The 15,207-nt window shown below is 44.6% G+C and overlaps 3 protein-coding genes across 3 annotated transcripts in view; 1 reads left to right on the forward strand and 2 right to left on the reverse strand.

The window, feature by feature from the left end:
* Positions 1–10,296, reverse strand: part of LOC137787438 (immunoglobulin kappa light chain-like) — a 26,467-nt gene extending 16,171 nt beyond the window's left edge. The window contains exons 1-2 of the mRNA XM_068579866.1: positions 10,239–10,296; positions 9,862–10,157 (exon numbers count right to left, since the gene is read on the reverse strand). Of these exons, the coding sequence (XP_068435967.1) occupies positions 9,862–10,157; positions 10,239–10,296 (354 nt within the window). The remainder of the gene's footprint in view (positions 1–9,861; positions 10,158–10,238) is intronic.
* Positions 1–12,023, forward strand: part of LOC137787437 (immunoglobulin lambda-1 light chain-like) — a 26,228-nt gene extending 14,205 nt beyond the window's left edge. Inside the window, exons 3-4 of the mRNA XM_068579865.1 lie at positions 10,840–10,881; positions 11,704–12,023. Of these exons, the coding sequence (XP_068435966.1) occupies positions 10,840–10,881; positions 11,704–12,023 (362 nt within the window). The remainder of the gene's footprint in view (positions 1–10,839; positions 10,882–11,703) is intronic.
* Positions 1,023–7,743, reverse strand: slc1a8b (solute carrier family 1 member 8b). The gene is made up of 11 exons (XM_068579849.1): positions 7,579–7,743; positions 7,110–7,189; positions 6,584–6,799; positions 4,532–4,574; positions 4,208–4,421; positions 3,406–3,505; positions 2,174–2,407; positions 1,891–2,085; positions 1,672–1,806; positions 1,422–1,572; positions 1,023–1,169 (listed from the first exon to the last, which is right to left on the reverse strand). The coding sequence occupies exons 1-11, from the start codon at positions 7,741–7,743 to the stop codon at positions 1,023–1,025; spliced, it is 1,680 nt and encodes a 559-aa protein (XP_068435950.1).
* Positions 12,024–15,207: the final 3,184 nt, after the last annotated feature.

The raw sequence follows: 15,207 nt of genomic DNA on the forward strand, positions 1-15,207 counted from the left end.
TCTGCAACACATTCACTGTATCGGACACCACAAGGTAGACTTTCTGCAGCGCTTTTAGCGGCTGCTTGCATTTATTTTCCACGAGGTTTTTCATTTGGTTTGAAGGAGAAACTGAACACAACATAAATACATGTTTTTTTAATCATCATTGTTATCAATAATCCTCAACCAACCCTTTCAAAAAAAGGCTGTAGGACTGATTTAGGAAACCGAAAGTGCATCGATGCTCAATAATTTACAGGTTTTAGGACTCGTCCCTGCAGCACAATGAAGAGCAAAGTCCCACAATCTTTCCATATGCCTTCTGGGAAATAAAAACAATGATTCCTTTGGAAGGCACACACACATCTCACTCTTACACACAACAGTGAAGCTCGAAAACAGACTAAAACCAACCGGTGATTGGACTTGAAAGAAGTACAGCAAGTTATTATTTTTTATTAGAAAGCATCCACATAAAATAAATTCAAAGCATAGGTATAAAAACGCAGATCGCTTCCTAGAACACTTTGATATTGGTACTAATGTCGCTTAACATATATATATTTACCCATGTCGTTACATAAAGGTTCACTTCAAACAAAATCCATTCGTTCCTCGTCCTAGTTTACTTTCAAGTCTTTCAGGTTCTCAGAATTATTGTCAAAAACCAAGCTCATGTTAAGGCAACTCAAAACCTTGATCAAACTTCCTTACAGGACCTAACGGGCGTCTGAATGTCTACGTGTTCCCGCCGCCTGACGCTAAACATCTAGTGCACCTAATTACATTCCTCCCAGACAGAACCAAATGGAAACACACAAACATGTCAAGTAATCGAGCTTTAGTTTTCAGCATGGCACAGGCAAAATCCAGTAAAGCCGCGAAACCCCAACGACAATGTTCTCAAACTTTGTTCTCATTCAGAACAGAAAACTTAGCGGGATTTTAACCAAACTGGACTTTGTTTTTTTGAATCCAAAGAGGTGAATCTGTGCGTTAGAAGGCAGTATCCCTACATGTGCGTCCCGTAAAAAAGTCTCTCACACCTGGCAGAGGTTGTAGCTGGCCAGAGGTCTCTCCAGCACGGTTTCCCCGTCCACCTCGAACACGTAATCGCAGCGGTGTGCGATCAGAGGGGCGTCGGACATCGCCACGCTCTGATTGCCGAAGGAGATGACGGTGTCTCTCTGTGGGGAAGAAGTCAGTGAAGACAGTGAGTTCTCAAAAGGTGCGTTTCTCTTCTAGAAATACTTCACAAAAATGTATAAAACGGCTGTAAAATGTAACACAAGGACCAAAAGTGGCGACTATAATAAGCAGTAGCAGATTGTATCTTTGATATATTCTCCACGTCTATAGATAGAGTAATATTTAACATTTTTAAGGGGTTTTAAATGTGAACATGCCCTTTAAAACTTCAACCATTATTGCCCTCTCACCCGGTTAGGACCGCCCCCGTTGTTGGCATCGGCAGGAGTCGGAGCTGCGGCCGGCGTGTCGGCCTTCTCGAAGTCCTTCTTGCACAAGTGAGCCATAATCCCGGCGGCCAAGGCGTCGCCGAGAACATTGATCATCGTCCGGAACCGATCGCTGACGATGAGAGGGACGGGAACATTTTTACTTACACATTTTGACCCGATAGCGCCACTCGCGCTCTAACACGGTACGATGGTTCGTGTAGGGACTCACAGGACCCAGTCGATGGCCACGATCAGGGAGATGTCGGCGGGCGGCAGCCCCACCGAGGTCAGGACGATGACCATGGTGACCAGACCGGCTTGAGGTATCCCGGCCGCCCCGATGCTCGCCGCCGTCGCCGTTATACTGATGGGAGGCAGAGCCGGGTGCGTTAGCACAAAGTCGATTGAATCACGCGGAAAGGTTGAGGAGCCCGGTGACCGGTCTCACCTGATGGTGACCAGCTGGCCGAAGTCCAGGTCGTACTCGTTGACCTGGGCGATAAAGATGGCCGCCACTGCCTCATACAGGGCCGTGCCGTCCATGTTGATGGTGGCGCCCACTGGCAGCACGAAGCGGGCGATCTGCCGGTCCACGCCGCAGTTCTCCAGGAGACACTTCATGGTGATGGGCAGCGTGGCCGAGCTGAACGGGGGTTTTCCAGAACGATAGGAGGCGGTCGGTGTGCGTTTAATATTTATATCATTGCACATATATATACGTGTCGTCTTACCTGGACGACGTGGCCAGCGCGATGACGAGGGCCTGCAGCAGCCCTCGGATGTAGGGAAAAGGGTTTTTGCGCGTGAAGAAGTAGTAGAAGAGGGGCAGCAGGATGAGGCCGTGCACAAACAGACCCGACAGCACCGTGATGAAGTACATGCCCAGCTTCTCGCCCAGGTGGGCCGGGTCGTGCATGTCCAGGATCTTCCCTGCCACGAGGAACACGATGCCGAAGGGGAAGTACCTGCGCGGAAAGGGGGGAAGGTGATCTGTTTATGTAGCGCAAAACCTTTTCAACACAACCTCGAGATCACGACACCCTGCGCACATTAACCTTCCTCTTGTGTTAGCTTTCTGTTACCATCTCTTGTGTTAGCTTTCTGTTACCATCTCTTGTGTTAGCTTTCTGTTAGCATCTCTTGTGTTAACGGTCTTAAATCAGGTGTAAAATACACTAAAAACAATTGCTAGGCTTCCTTATCCGTGAACATATTGTTATATTATTTAATATTTTTGGTGTGGGCCTTAAGGCCTTTTTCTTTGTCAGAATACCTCCATTTCAATTTAAAAAAATGGTAACAAAAATGTCATAATTTCAATCAGAGCGTTTTATAATTGAGTGGAAAAAAAAGTCTTCTTTTATTTAGTTGAAATAGAAGTTCCTGACAAAGTTTAAAAGCCTTGATGCAATAAACACATTTGATGTGGTTCTTCTATGCATTTAAAACCTAAAACGGGTCGGTGCCGACCATAACACAAGACAAAGGTTAAACCTTTTGACATCTCGTGAGTGTAAAAAGCCCCAGAAGGAAGGTTGTCAGAGTTCGGTTGACCTGCCCTCAACCCCGTCCAACGCCTGAGGAATTATCTTGGCTCGCCGCCCGTGAGCCTCGTCTGGCCTTTACCCCCCAACAGCAGAGCCAGACCTCGCTAATGCTCTCGATCCCTGCAGCCGTGCAACAGGAGCTCGCAGACTTACATCACAAGATTAAACGTGGACACACGTGAGAGTCATGTTCAGCTGTATAAATACTTTTTGGCCATAAAATGCACCGGGCTATCCAAACTAAATGTATTTGTACTGAACAGTTATTCATCACTAAAGTATCTCTTTGCTGAATTCACCTAAATGGAATCCATCTGATCTAATCTGTCTCTCTGTCGTGTGAAACTGCGTCGTCAGTGACACATTGTGTCTATTTGTGAAGGTGTGTGTGTGTGAGGTGAGGATAGCGACCTTACCACATTGCAGCGTTAATAATCTTCATGACGCACTCGTTGATGCACTGGCACACGTTGACCAGCGGCGCTCCACGCTCCCCCATCTTACCCAGCAGCAGGCCTGAGGACAGACCATCAAACGTGAGTTTGTGAGCTCCTACGAGTCACCTCTAATGAATTATGATTACCTTATTAATGCTAACTAACGGCTACTTTTTTAAACTTATTTTATATATCTGATGTCACTATGTACGTTCCAGATTTTTCCCCTTAATAAAAGAGAAGGCCGAAAGAAGTAAAATTATTTTTCACTCCACATAGAACACAACACTAACTAATGAAATATAAAGTAATAGTTTTAACTCTGCTGTGATCGGCTGCAACAACAAAAAGCTGCTAAATATTGCATTAGAATCAATCTAGTAATATTATATGTCGGCAAGTTTTTTTCTACAATATCAGGACACTTACATTTGATACCTTAAAGCTTAACCCGACTTTTACGGTTTTTAACTTCACCCTTCATTATGGAAGCCTATTTCCGCCACAAAAAAAAAATTAGGCCAAAAAATAAATAAATGAATAAAAATTAGGATTTAAAAAAAAATTTTTTTTAATAATCAACTTTTTTTTGTTGACAAAAATAAAAAAAAACATTTAAGCAAAACGTTATTTCATCACTTTGGTTTAAAAAATTTTAGTCCTAATTTTTTTTTTTGTGGCAGAAATGGACTTCCATACTCCATAGAGGTTCAGGTATTAGAAAACCATAAGGATAAACCAGGCTTATAGTTTTGAGATGTTTTCTGTGCGACTGTCTCACCCATGGTGGCCGAGAAGATGACGATCCCCAGCACGTTCATGCCCTTGCTGGTACTCGGGACGATCTTGTACTTGACGTCAGGAGCCGGCGTGATCTCCAGGAACACCGGGTGGCCCAGTTGAGGGTTGTGGTAGTCGGGCATGACGTACACGTAGTTGGCTTGAGACTCTTTCACGTCAGCGTTCTGGACAATCGGCACCAGGTCTGTTCGGTACTGGAGTTGGGTGAAAAAGAACAACCATCAGAGGTTTAATATGAGGACATATTTTCATTTGTTTAATAATTTTACAATTCTTTGCAAGTTTCCTCCTTTTGTCCACTAACCTGCTGAAACGTTGCTTCGATTAGATTTGACGGGATCATGTTCCTGTGAAGGACAACGTACAAAATAAATAAGATATCTGTAAAGAAATATATTACTCAATAGGGCAAAACCTCTTATCTGAAGAAAACTATGTTTTCTTACACAATGCTATTTGTTTACGGATACCCAATGCATAATATAAATTACAAAAAATATATAAAATATAAAAATACCAAAAACATAAAAATACAAATATATATAAAACACAAAATAATGCAGAAAAAAAACTAAAATAAAAAAAAATCAGATATAAAACATATTTAAAAAATGCAATATATATATATATAAAAAATACAAAAAATATATAATACAAAAATAATACAAACATATATATATATATATATCCAAAAATATATTAAATGCTAAAAAATATAAAATGCTAAAAAATAAATAAAAGCAAAAGAATACAAGTACAGTACATAGTGTGCAGATAGGATGTTTTTGCACTTTGGTCATTAATAAACCATTTCCCACTCATAAATATGGACTATAAACAGAGAATGCAAAAACCAGACCACACCCTTATTGAACACAGGGAATAAATAACACACACACACACACACACACACACACACACACACACACACACACACACACACACACACACACAATAATATGAAGCAAGTAAACCCCAGGAGACGCATGCTCACACACACACACAGGCCTTGGCATGCCGTGCTCGCTGCTCGGGACACTGTGTCCTGTGTTGTTGCAGTGCAGCAGACGTCAGCGCCGCTGAACCCACGAAGCGAGCTCATCAAACACGTCAGAGGGCCAAAAGGTACAGCCGACCTTTGACGCACGGAGACGCAGCTCGCTTAGAATAATCAGGTTTAGGAGAGGAGGTATTAGAGGATCTCTGACATGGAAGGTCCTGCAGTAAGCCTGAGCGCGCACACACACACACACACACACACACACACACACACACACACACACACACACACACACACAGGTTGAAGTCTGCATCGTACACAGAGTAACGCTTCTGAGAAAGTGAAGGCTTAACAGATCACAATTACTTGTCTCCTATTCTTAGTCGAGCTGCTGCATAAGAGTGAGACTGCAAAAGTCTTACGAGCTCATTTCTTTGTTCTCTTTCATAATGCTGACACAAAGGTGTCCGTTCTGATTGGCCTCGTGTGTCATATATGTAATGATCCATTCTGCTGCCATTTTGTTCCTTTTGTTATATTTTGGGGGATTTTACTAAATGTCACAACATACAAAGCTTTACTCGCCGACAATTCCATTAATTCTGACTTCCCATTTGTTTTCGTAATCCTCATCCTGGAAAATCTGGAATCTCCTGAACAGACGACGTTTATTTTATTTTTTCATTATTCTTCATCTTACCATAAAAGTCACGTTACAAGCCGTTACGACCTTCGGTGGGTGTCCCCGCTGTGGCTAGCTAGCGCTGCTGCTCGCCCTCCGCTAGCTGGATGTCTACTACATTAGCAAGCATTTCTAGATAGGAGACGTGAGCCCCACAATGCGTTTAAACAAGAGTTTATCTAAATTTTTCCAATTTTGAAATTTCGCTGCACATGTTTTCACAGGTGTGACGCCTTGAAAGAAAATATGTTGCTTAGGCATATTTCAGTCAGCCGGTTAATTCATTCTTAACATTTAATTTAGTATGAAACACCTACTGTAGAAGTGGGGTTACAAGCTGCTACTACCTTCGGTGGGTGTTCCTGCTAGCTCCCACTCTAGTAGCCAGCTAATGCTACTGCTAGCTCTCTGCTAGTGCTGCTGCTAGCTCTCTGCTAGTGCTGCTGCTAGCTCTCTGCTAGTGCTGCTGCTAGCTCTCCGCTAGCTCCAAACCACCGAAGGCTCGGCTCGATGCCCGACTCAGGCAGCGGACACACGGGCAGTAACAGCAGCAGCTAGCGGGGAGCTAGAAGCAGCGCCAGCTCGCTACAGCCGGGGACACCCACCGAAGGTAGGAGCGACGTCAAAAGGCTTCAACAAGGTAAACGTCTGAGCGGCGTCTGTCCGTCGTTTACCTGATGAGGTCCAGCAGCGCGTCAGCGGAGGTCATCACGGGCCCTGAGCTGGCGTGGTGGCCGTCTTTCTCTGAGCCCGTCCCCGGATGGATGATGAGCACCAGCACGATGCCAACGATGACGGCGATGAAGGTCGTCCACAGGTAGTAGGTGATCGTCAGGACTCCCAGACGCCCGCTCGCCTTCGTGTCCATGGCGGACAGGCCGGACATGAGACTGCAGGGGAGAACAAAATGGCTCCTGAATAACTCTGGTTTGAACTGGGAAATCCTCTTTTGAATCTGCTTTGAAGCTTTGACAAGGGAGCTTCAGATGCAACACATCTCAATAAAACAATCAATAAAACAATCAGTGTACCTGAAAGGAATTCCCGTTGAGAGGATGTAGAACAATATACATGAATACCGGCCATTGGAAGTTTTGTGTGCATGCTTATTGCAGAAGTGATGCAGTTAACTGCTCATAAGTTTGCTAGGTTTGCTGTCATATTTGAGTCTGGACTCTTCCAGGTGAGGACTTCTCTTACCTGGAGGTGATGAGCGGCAGAATCAACATCTTTAACATCCTCATCAGCAGCTCTCCGGGGAAGGAGAAGTAGATCTTAGCCTGTGTGAGAGAGTAACACCTGAAGCAAAGCCTATTTCTAGAAGAGTGTAAAGACCGAATTACTCGTGATTAACATAGAAAAATCCAACACAAATCTAAAGTGTCCGCTGCGTCCACCAGCTGGTCGACAACAGACGTTTGACGCTGAGAATGTTTCCCTCCCTATGGCTTCTTTCTTCTGGAGCTCAGGTGATCCATTGTTAACGTATTAATGTAGCCCTCCTGACACCTGTGCGTCCTGGTTACACCTGACCCTCTGCCCATCTTCCCTTCCTTTCACACGAGCGGCCGTTGCGTCACATCCTGAACGTCGAAGGCGTCGCAACCCCCAAACACATTCTACCGAGGCAACCGAGGGTTTCTTGGTTTTTCCCTCCTCCCATGCGTACCTGCGTGGACAGGTTGAGCGACCTCAGGCCGAACCCGAGCACGCAGCCCGTCACCACGGCGAACACCGAGAGCGTCAGCAGGCCGTTCCTCCTGCAGTAGTCCTTCACGTACGCCCTGATTTTCCGCGAGACCATGCTCTTCAGCAACTTCTTCAGCCATTCCATGGCGTTCAGGGGGCCCCGCCTCCCCTCCCCCCCCGGCCCCACCTGAGCGAACGGAGATGTCCGAGTAATCGAAGGTATGGACGGAAGGCCCGTGTGTCTCGCTCAGCGGCCGCTTGCTGGATCTGATCGAAACGGGAGTCCTGTCTCTCGCTGAGGAACTCCAGACTGAGGGCGGAGACGTTGGCTCGCTGATTCTTCAGCGTTACCTAAAAGGATGATCCCTCTCCCACGCTTCTCCACAGCCACCCGGGGGCTAATCAAAGAGGCTCAGTGCTGATTAGCTCCTCCTCTCACAGCTCATCACAGCTCATTATGACTTATTACTACCCGCACCTCCAAGTTATCCCATTCATGAAACCGCTACTTGCCCTTTGACCTCTCTGATTTGCATTTTTTTTTTTAAAGCCGGACCAGAACATCTTTGTGATGCTGATTTGCTGAATCTGGCTTTTTTATGTTTTTACTGTGAGTGAGTGAAGGAGTTGCACTGCAGGGGGCGGGGTAACCAGAGGGCAGAGGTCAAAGGTAAGACCCCTTCATGAGGCCTCAGTGTTTAAGGAAACGCCCTGACTCATTCCTTTGCTCTCTTCACGAGGCGCTGGCTCGTCTGTTCTGGGATCAGGAGCCCCGGACGTCAGGACATTTTATTTTGGCAAGTGCATGTCTTGTTGGCCCAGAGTGTCCGACTCAGAGGAGCTTAAACGCCGCAGGTGGCTGAGGTGAACCGAGACCAGCGGTGCACTGCGATGTCACGCTATGGAGGTGTTTGGTTCAGCCTCAATCACACGTATGTTCACGCACGGCTGTCGACGATAAACGACAGAAAAGCGACGACACGACCGGGAAAGTCACGACACGCCGCCGCGGCCGCGTCTACGTCTGTTCTCGCTCGTTTGTTTGTTTGCACGTCTCCATGACTCTGCCGTCCGCTGCCGCCCGAAACAATGTCCGCCTACGTCACATGCCGCCAATCCAATAAGACGTAATCCCCGTCTGACAATGCACGCAGCAGGTTCAGCGGATGGGACCCACGCGGCGAGAAACATTACTTATTTATATTCTTGCTGAATATGAAATACCATCATTATGAACACTCGATTATTTAAAAACACAAACAATCAAATCACCACAAATGCCGGACTCCTCATACACTCTTTCAGACGTCTTTAGCTGTTTTGTATTTTATGATAACAAGATATAAAAGGACAATGTAGCGATAGCAACAAGCTAACAGTCGTCACACAGTCTGCTGCAGGATGCATGAACGTCTCTGTAGACTCTGTCTTTCAATAATCATCAGGTTGAGATATTTAACTGAAAATAGACATACGTCATGAGAACAGATCTTGAATATTGATCCATATACTGTATGTCCATCTATCCAATAACCTTTTGAGACATTTTCAGAAACAAAGTAGCGAATGTTACTTTGTTTTTCATGACCACTGAACTGTTCCTTTCTTTAATACGTCGAAAAATAACATTTTATATACAATGTGGTTCTAAAGAACATATAATCAATAGTTTATCTTATTTTCATTCGTTATATTTTATCATTCGACCTTTTTTATGCTCATAATATGATGGGATTTTTATTAATAAATGTCTCTAATCTTTGTCTTCATGGTTCATTCATTTAGGGAAGTGAAAAAGACAGTTTTAGCCATATTTAAATGAGTTGAACTGTGGATTGCGATGAGTCAGAGTCTTTGTGTCTGATATGAATTATGAAAATGAATCATCTCAGTATGAAACCTAACACCTGACAATACAGGAGATGCTTGTATTTACATTATTAATTGGCATTGAATAAAAAAATCATATCTTTTTTATTTTAAATTATAAATAACGGGTCATTTTCTTTCTAGAAATGATTATGTCGTTTTAAAAGAAGAAGATCTAATCTCCCCAGAGGCTGAATAATGAGAAGTGAGACATGAGCTGCAAACTGTGAGTTGTAGTTTCAGTTCGTTTCCTCGTGGTTCCGCTTGAAGACTCTCGTGTTGTGTTCACTGAACCCGGGTCATCACAGTCTCTTCTCGCTCTGCACCTGCGACCTGAGGGAGGTTTTTGTACGACTCCAAATCACTGTGTGAACACGTTAGCACCATTTTTTACATGAATGCTCTTACAGTAATAAACCGCTGCGTCTTCAGGCTGAACTCCACTGATGGTCAGACTGAAGTCAGAGCTGCTTCCGCTGCCACTAAACCGATCTGCTGTTCCTGAATGTCTGACGCTCACATGTCTGATGAGGAGCTTCGGAGGCTGTCCAGCTTTCTGTTGGTACCAGAACATACACGGCCCAATAGTGCACGATGCAACAGGTGTACTGGTCTTACAGGTGAGGGTGGCGGTGGATCCTGGAGCAGACGTCACCGCTGGAGGCTGAGTCACAGTCTGACCGCTGCATCCTGCACACACACAACAAGTAATGTGTTATCATCAGAAATACAGGAGAGCAGAGGCATCAACACGCTGCTGAGTGGATGAACCTGTGAAGCAGCAGCAGCAGCAGGCCAGCGTCCAGAAGAGCGCGCGGGTCAGAGTCATGGTGCTCGCGGGTCTGCGTGGACCGACAGGTGTGAGTCCTGCAGGGTGAACTCACGGGACTATAAAGCTTCTGGGTCCTCTGGAGGATCAGCTGAACATGCAAAAGCCTCCTCGTATGGAAATGATGTCTCAGCAGACCGAAAGCAACAGGGACTGAACCCCAGGAGGAATACTTTTACTCATATTTATGACGCTGTTATGATGAAAACAATAGATTCTATGCGGCGTTGAGGATTTTAAACATTTGGATTAAAATGGTGTCGCTGTGGTTCGTATAATATGCATGTTTTTCTTTTTTTTTTATCTTTACCAATTGGGTATGCACTTAACAACATGAACAGTTTGTCTCACAACTGTAAAAAGTTACAATTAAATTATTTCAAGTAAAGTTTATTTTTTAGGCAATTTCAGTTGAATGATTTGGTCCATGAAATAAAATCTGAATGTTGAGTTGAAGCAGGTGAAAGCAGAGAGCTCTGCAGCAGAGACGCTCGTTCACAGAGCAGCAGGTTTTTGTACGGCCTCTTCATGGGTTTGTATCACTGTGGTACACGTTTGGTGGAGGAACCAAACTCATCGTTTACTGTGAGTATAACAGATTTATCATTTATACGACGTGGAATATTAGACCGACTTTTGCATTAGAATGTGATGAAGCAAAGTTATCTTTGATTTTTTAAATGTTTCGTATTATTTTTTGGGTCTTTTATTGAGATGAGTAAAATAAATTAAATCAACTGTGAAGATATTGATATTCTTTTGGTTTTTATATCTGATGCATATTGTCACGTATGCGCAGAATTATATATATATATATATATATATATATATATATATATATATATATATATATATATATATATATATATATATATATATATTATTTATCCAACCAACTGTTGAATTGGTTGAACTGTTGAACAAAGTTGAATTGAAATATTGTCTAAACGTCTTTAAACGTTAAGAAGAGAGCATGTTATTTGTGTAACATCCAAACAGCCGTGAGATATAACATTTAATGCTTTTAAAAACTAATTAGTGAGTTTCTATGTGTTCAGTTTGTGTTCACGGTTCATTGGTTTAAAATAATGAACATGAAGTGAAACGACAACGTCTTCCACTGTTCACACGTCACACGTGAACCATCACAGATTAAACACTTAATTTATTATAAATTAATTCACTTTTCCATTGCAGTAACATCTAAGTCGTGTTGTATATGTTTCTATAATTCTTAGTGATTAATGATCCGTGTAGATTCAATCCACTTTGACCTTTTAGTTTCATTTGTTTAACCCTCATTTCTTCCCACGTCTCCTCTCCTCACGTTAACCTCCGTCCTGTATCAGTGTCTCGTGTCCCACCGGGGACGTTAACCGGCTCCTCGTGTGTCTCTCCCCCCTCCAGCTGGCACCGCGGTCCGGCCCACGGTCTCTCTGCTCGCCCCGTCCTCCGAGCAGCTCTCCGGGGGCTCGGCCACGCTGGCCTGCCTGCTGTCCGGCTACTTTCCCCAGGGAGCCTCGGTGATCTGGGAGGTGGACGGCGCCAAGGTGACGGAGGGCGTCCTTAGCAGCTCGGAGGTGGAGCAGAGCGGACGCTGCAGCAGCAGCAGCACCCTGAGCCTGAGCCGGGAGCGCTGGCTGCAGGGGGAGCTGTACTCCTGCAAGGTGCTCCATCAGGACCACAGCGAGACCCGGTCCCTCAGCAGGAGCCGGTGTCCGGGCTAGAGGAGCCGCGTAGAGCCCCTGACGGGAGCCCCGCGCGGGGCAGGAACACCCGCTGCTCCCACCAGGACGAGGGGGACGTTTGTAATGTAAAGCTTTGCTTTCATGGTCGATGCTGTTGCTAATAAAGTTTTCTCTGATGAACAACGTGAGGTGTTTGGTCTTTTTTCTCATCAGGAGTGAGAAATAAATCACCTCCGTTTCAAATGAGAGCATATAAATTAAATGTTTCTCACGTTTAGATTGTAGACAGAGTGAAATTATAGGGAAAGAAGATACATAATGCATTATCATATCTTAATTTTAAAAAAAAACAACTTTCATTTAATTTGAGTAACCGCACAAAAAATCATACAAAACCACACAAAAAGCAGGTCTGACATGTTTTGTCATAATTCATTTTTTTTGACATAATATACATATATTTATATATACATATATATTTATTTTTTGTGGGGGTCATAATTCTTTTTTTTGGTCATTTTTTTTTCTTCATCATGGGCTTCCATAGATATCCCCATCTGAACACACTTTAACTTTTAGCTTTGTTTTATTTTTGTTGGTACTACAGGAGATACTACTACTAATGAAACTAAAAAGACATTCTTGTATTTTAGAGTAATGAATAGATATGTTTGGACTAATGTTATAGAGGCATTAGAGCTTCATATTAAGGATTGTTTTACATATCAGAGTCAGAGCTCCAATAAGAATCTAACGTGCAGTTTACTCATAAAGAGATTTCATTAATGCCAATAATATCCAGAGACTGTGTGTGTGTGTGTGTGTGTGTGTGTGAATGAATGAATGAATGAAATGAATGAATGAAATGAATGAAAAGTACTTTATTAATCTCCAAGGAGAAATTTTTTGTCGTACTAGCAGCATCCCAATGCCATAAACTAAGTTAAACACACAGATGATAAAATAAAATAAATAATAACAGGAACAGCGGGTAACAGATGTATGCATAAGTAAGAAATAAGTATAAACATATATATACACATACATGCAAGCAAGCGGAATGGATACATATATATATATATATACATACACCCGCACACATATACATACACACATACATACATATCTACATATGCACATATACACACATACATACATATACATATATACAAACATATACATATATACATACATACACATACCTACACATACACACCCACCCGTGGCCCACGCACATACATGTACACATATATACATACACATCTATATACATACACACGCATACACACATACATACATACACATACATACATATGCATGCATGCATGCATGCATACATACATACATACACACATGTACACATACATATACACATACACATGTGCAAAACATACACAACAAGCAAAACACAGCAGTGTATTCGGAGGATAAATTAGTGTATTCAGTGTATTCAGTGTATTCAGAGGTTTGATTTAAATTAAATGTAAACTGAAATGTACAAAAAGTGCAAAATGCAAAATATATGTATGCAGCATACATAACATATATACATCAGTATATCTATATACATGTACAGTGTACAGTGTGACTTAGTCCACGGATCTGGACTCAAGGGATTTATTGTGTAGCCTTATGGCCGAGGGTAGGAATGCCTTCCTGTAGCGGTCCTTGTGGCAGCGGAGCGTGATGAGTCTTTTTGAAAAAGTGCTCCGCTGACCCTGCAGGAGCTGGTGGAGAGGGTGGTCCGAGTTGTCTAATATGGACAATAGTTTCTTTAGTGTCCTCCTCTCCACCACCTGTTCCAAATGCTCCTGCTTGCAGCCGATGATGGAGCCGGCTTTCTTAACCAGCTTGTTAAGTCTGTTGGTGTCACCGGCTCCAATGCTGCTCCCCCAGCAGACAATGGCGAAGTACAAGACGCTGGCCACAACCGACTGATAGAACAACTCCAGCATCTTGCTGCACACGTTGAAGGATCGAAGCTTCCTCAGGAAAAAGAGTCGACTCATCCCCTTCTTGTACACAGCGTTGATGTTGGCCTTCCAGTTCAGTCGGCTGTCGATGGAGACACCCAGGTACTTGTACTCCTCCACCATGTCCACGTCCTCTCCCAGGACGCTCAGAGGTCTCGGAGCTGTTGTCTTCCTCCTGAAGTCGACCACCATCTCTCTGGTCTTGCTCACGTTCAGAAGCAGGTGATTCTCACCGGCCCACTCCACAAAGTCACTCACCACTGCTCTGTACTCCTCCTCCCGTCCATCCTTAATACACCCGACCACTGCAGAGTCATCAGAATACTTCTGCAGATGGCATGACCCCGTGTTGTACTGGAAGTCATTGGTGTACAGGGTGAACAGGAAGGGAGACAGAACAGTTCCCTGTGGGGCTCCAACATCACTGACCACCGTTTCAGACAGCACACGGCCCATTCTGACAAACTGTGGTCTGCCTGTGAGGTAGTCAGTGATCCAGGAGATGGTGGACGAGTCTACCCCCACCCCCCGCAGCTTCTCACTCAGTAGCAATGGTTGAATGGTGTTAAATGCACTGGAGAAGTCAAAGAAAGTGACTCTCACAGAGACACCGGTTCCATCCAGGTGCGACTGAGCTCGTTGCAGCAGGTAGATGATGGCGTCATCCACTCCCACATGAGGCTGGTAAGCAAATTGCAGAGGGTCCAGCGACGATTTCACCTGCGGCCTGAGGTGGGCCAAGACCAGTCTCTCCAGCACCTTCATCACGTGGGAAGTGAGGGCAACTGGTCGGTAGTCCTTGAGGCCAGATGGCAACGACTTCTTTGGGACAGGGACCAGGCACGACGTCTTCCACAGCACCGGGACTTCCTCCTGCCTCAGGCTCAGGTTGAAGAGGTGCTGCAGGACACCAGACAACTGGGTGGCGCAGGTCTTTAGGACCCTGGGGGTGATGCCATCAGGACCTTCCGCCTTGCCCTGTTTGAGTTTCCTCAGCTGTCTTCTCACCTGGTCAGTCGTCACAGAGAGAGGGGGGAGGGGAGGTGGAAGGGTGGAAGAGCCCATTGATGTTGAGGGCTCAGTGATTGTGCAGCTCAGCAGGGGGGGCATAGAGGGTGGTGTTTGGGGGGGGTGTTGGATGGGGGAGACGGAGACGGGCTGTGAACTAAACCTATTGAAGAAACAGTTCAGCTCGTTGGCCCTCTCCAGGGAGCCTCCTGGCTGTCTCCCTCCAACTTTGAAGCCGGTGA

This window comes from Clinocottus analis, unplaced genomic scaffold (genome assembly GCF_023055335.1).
Source record: "Clinocottus analis isolate CAN_PGR_092001 unplaced genomic scaffold, fCliAna1.0.p SCAF_17, whole genome shotgun sequence".
NCBI classification, from domain to species: domain Eukaryota; kingdom Metazoa; phylum Chordata; class Actinopteri; order Perciformes; family Cottidae; genus Clinocottus; species Clinocottus analis.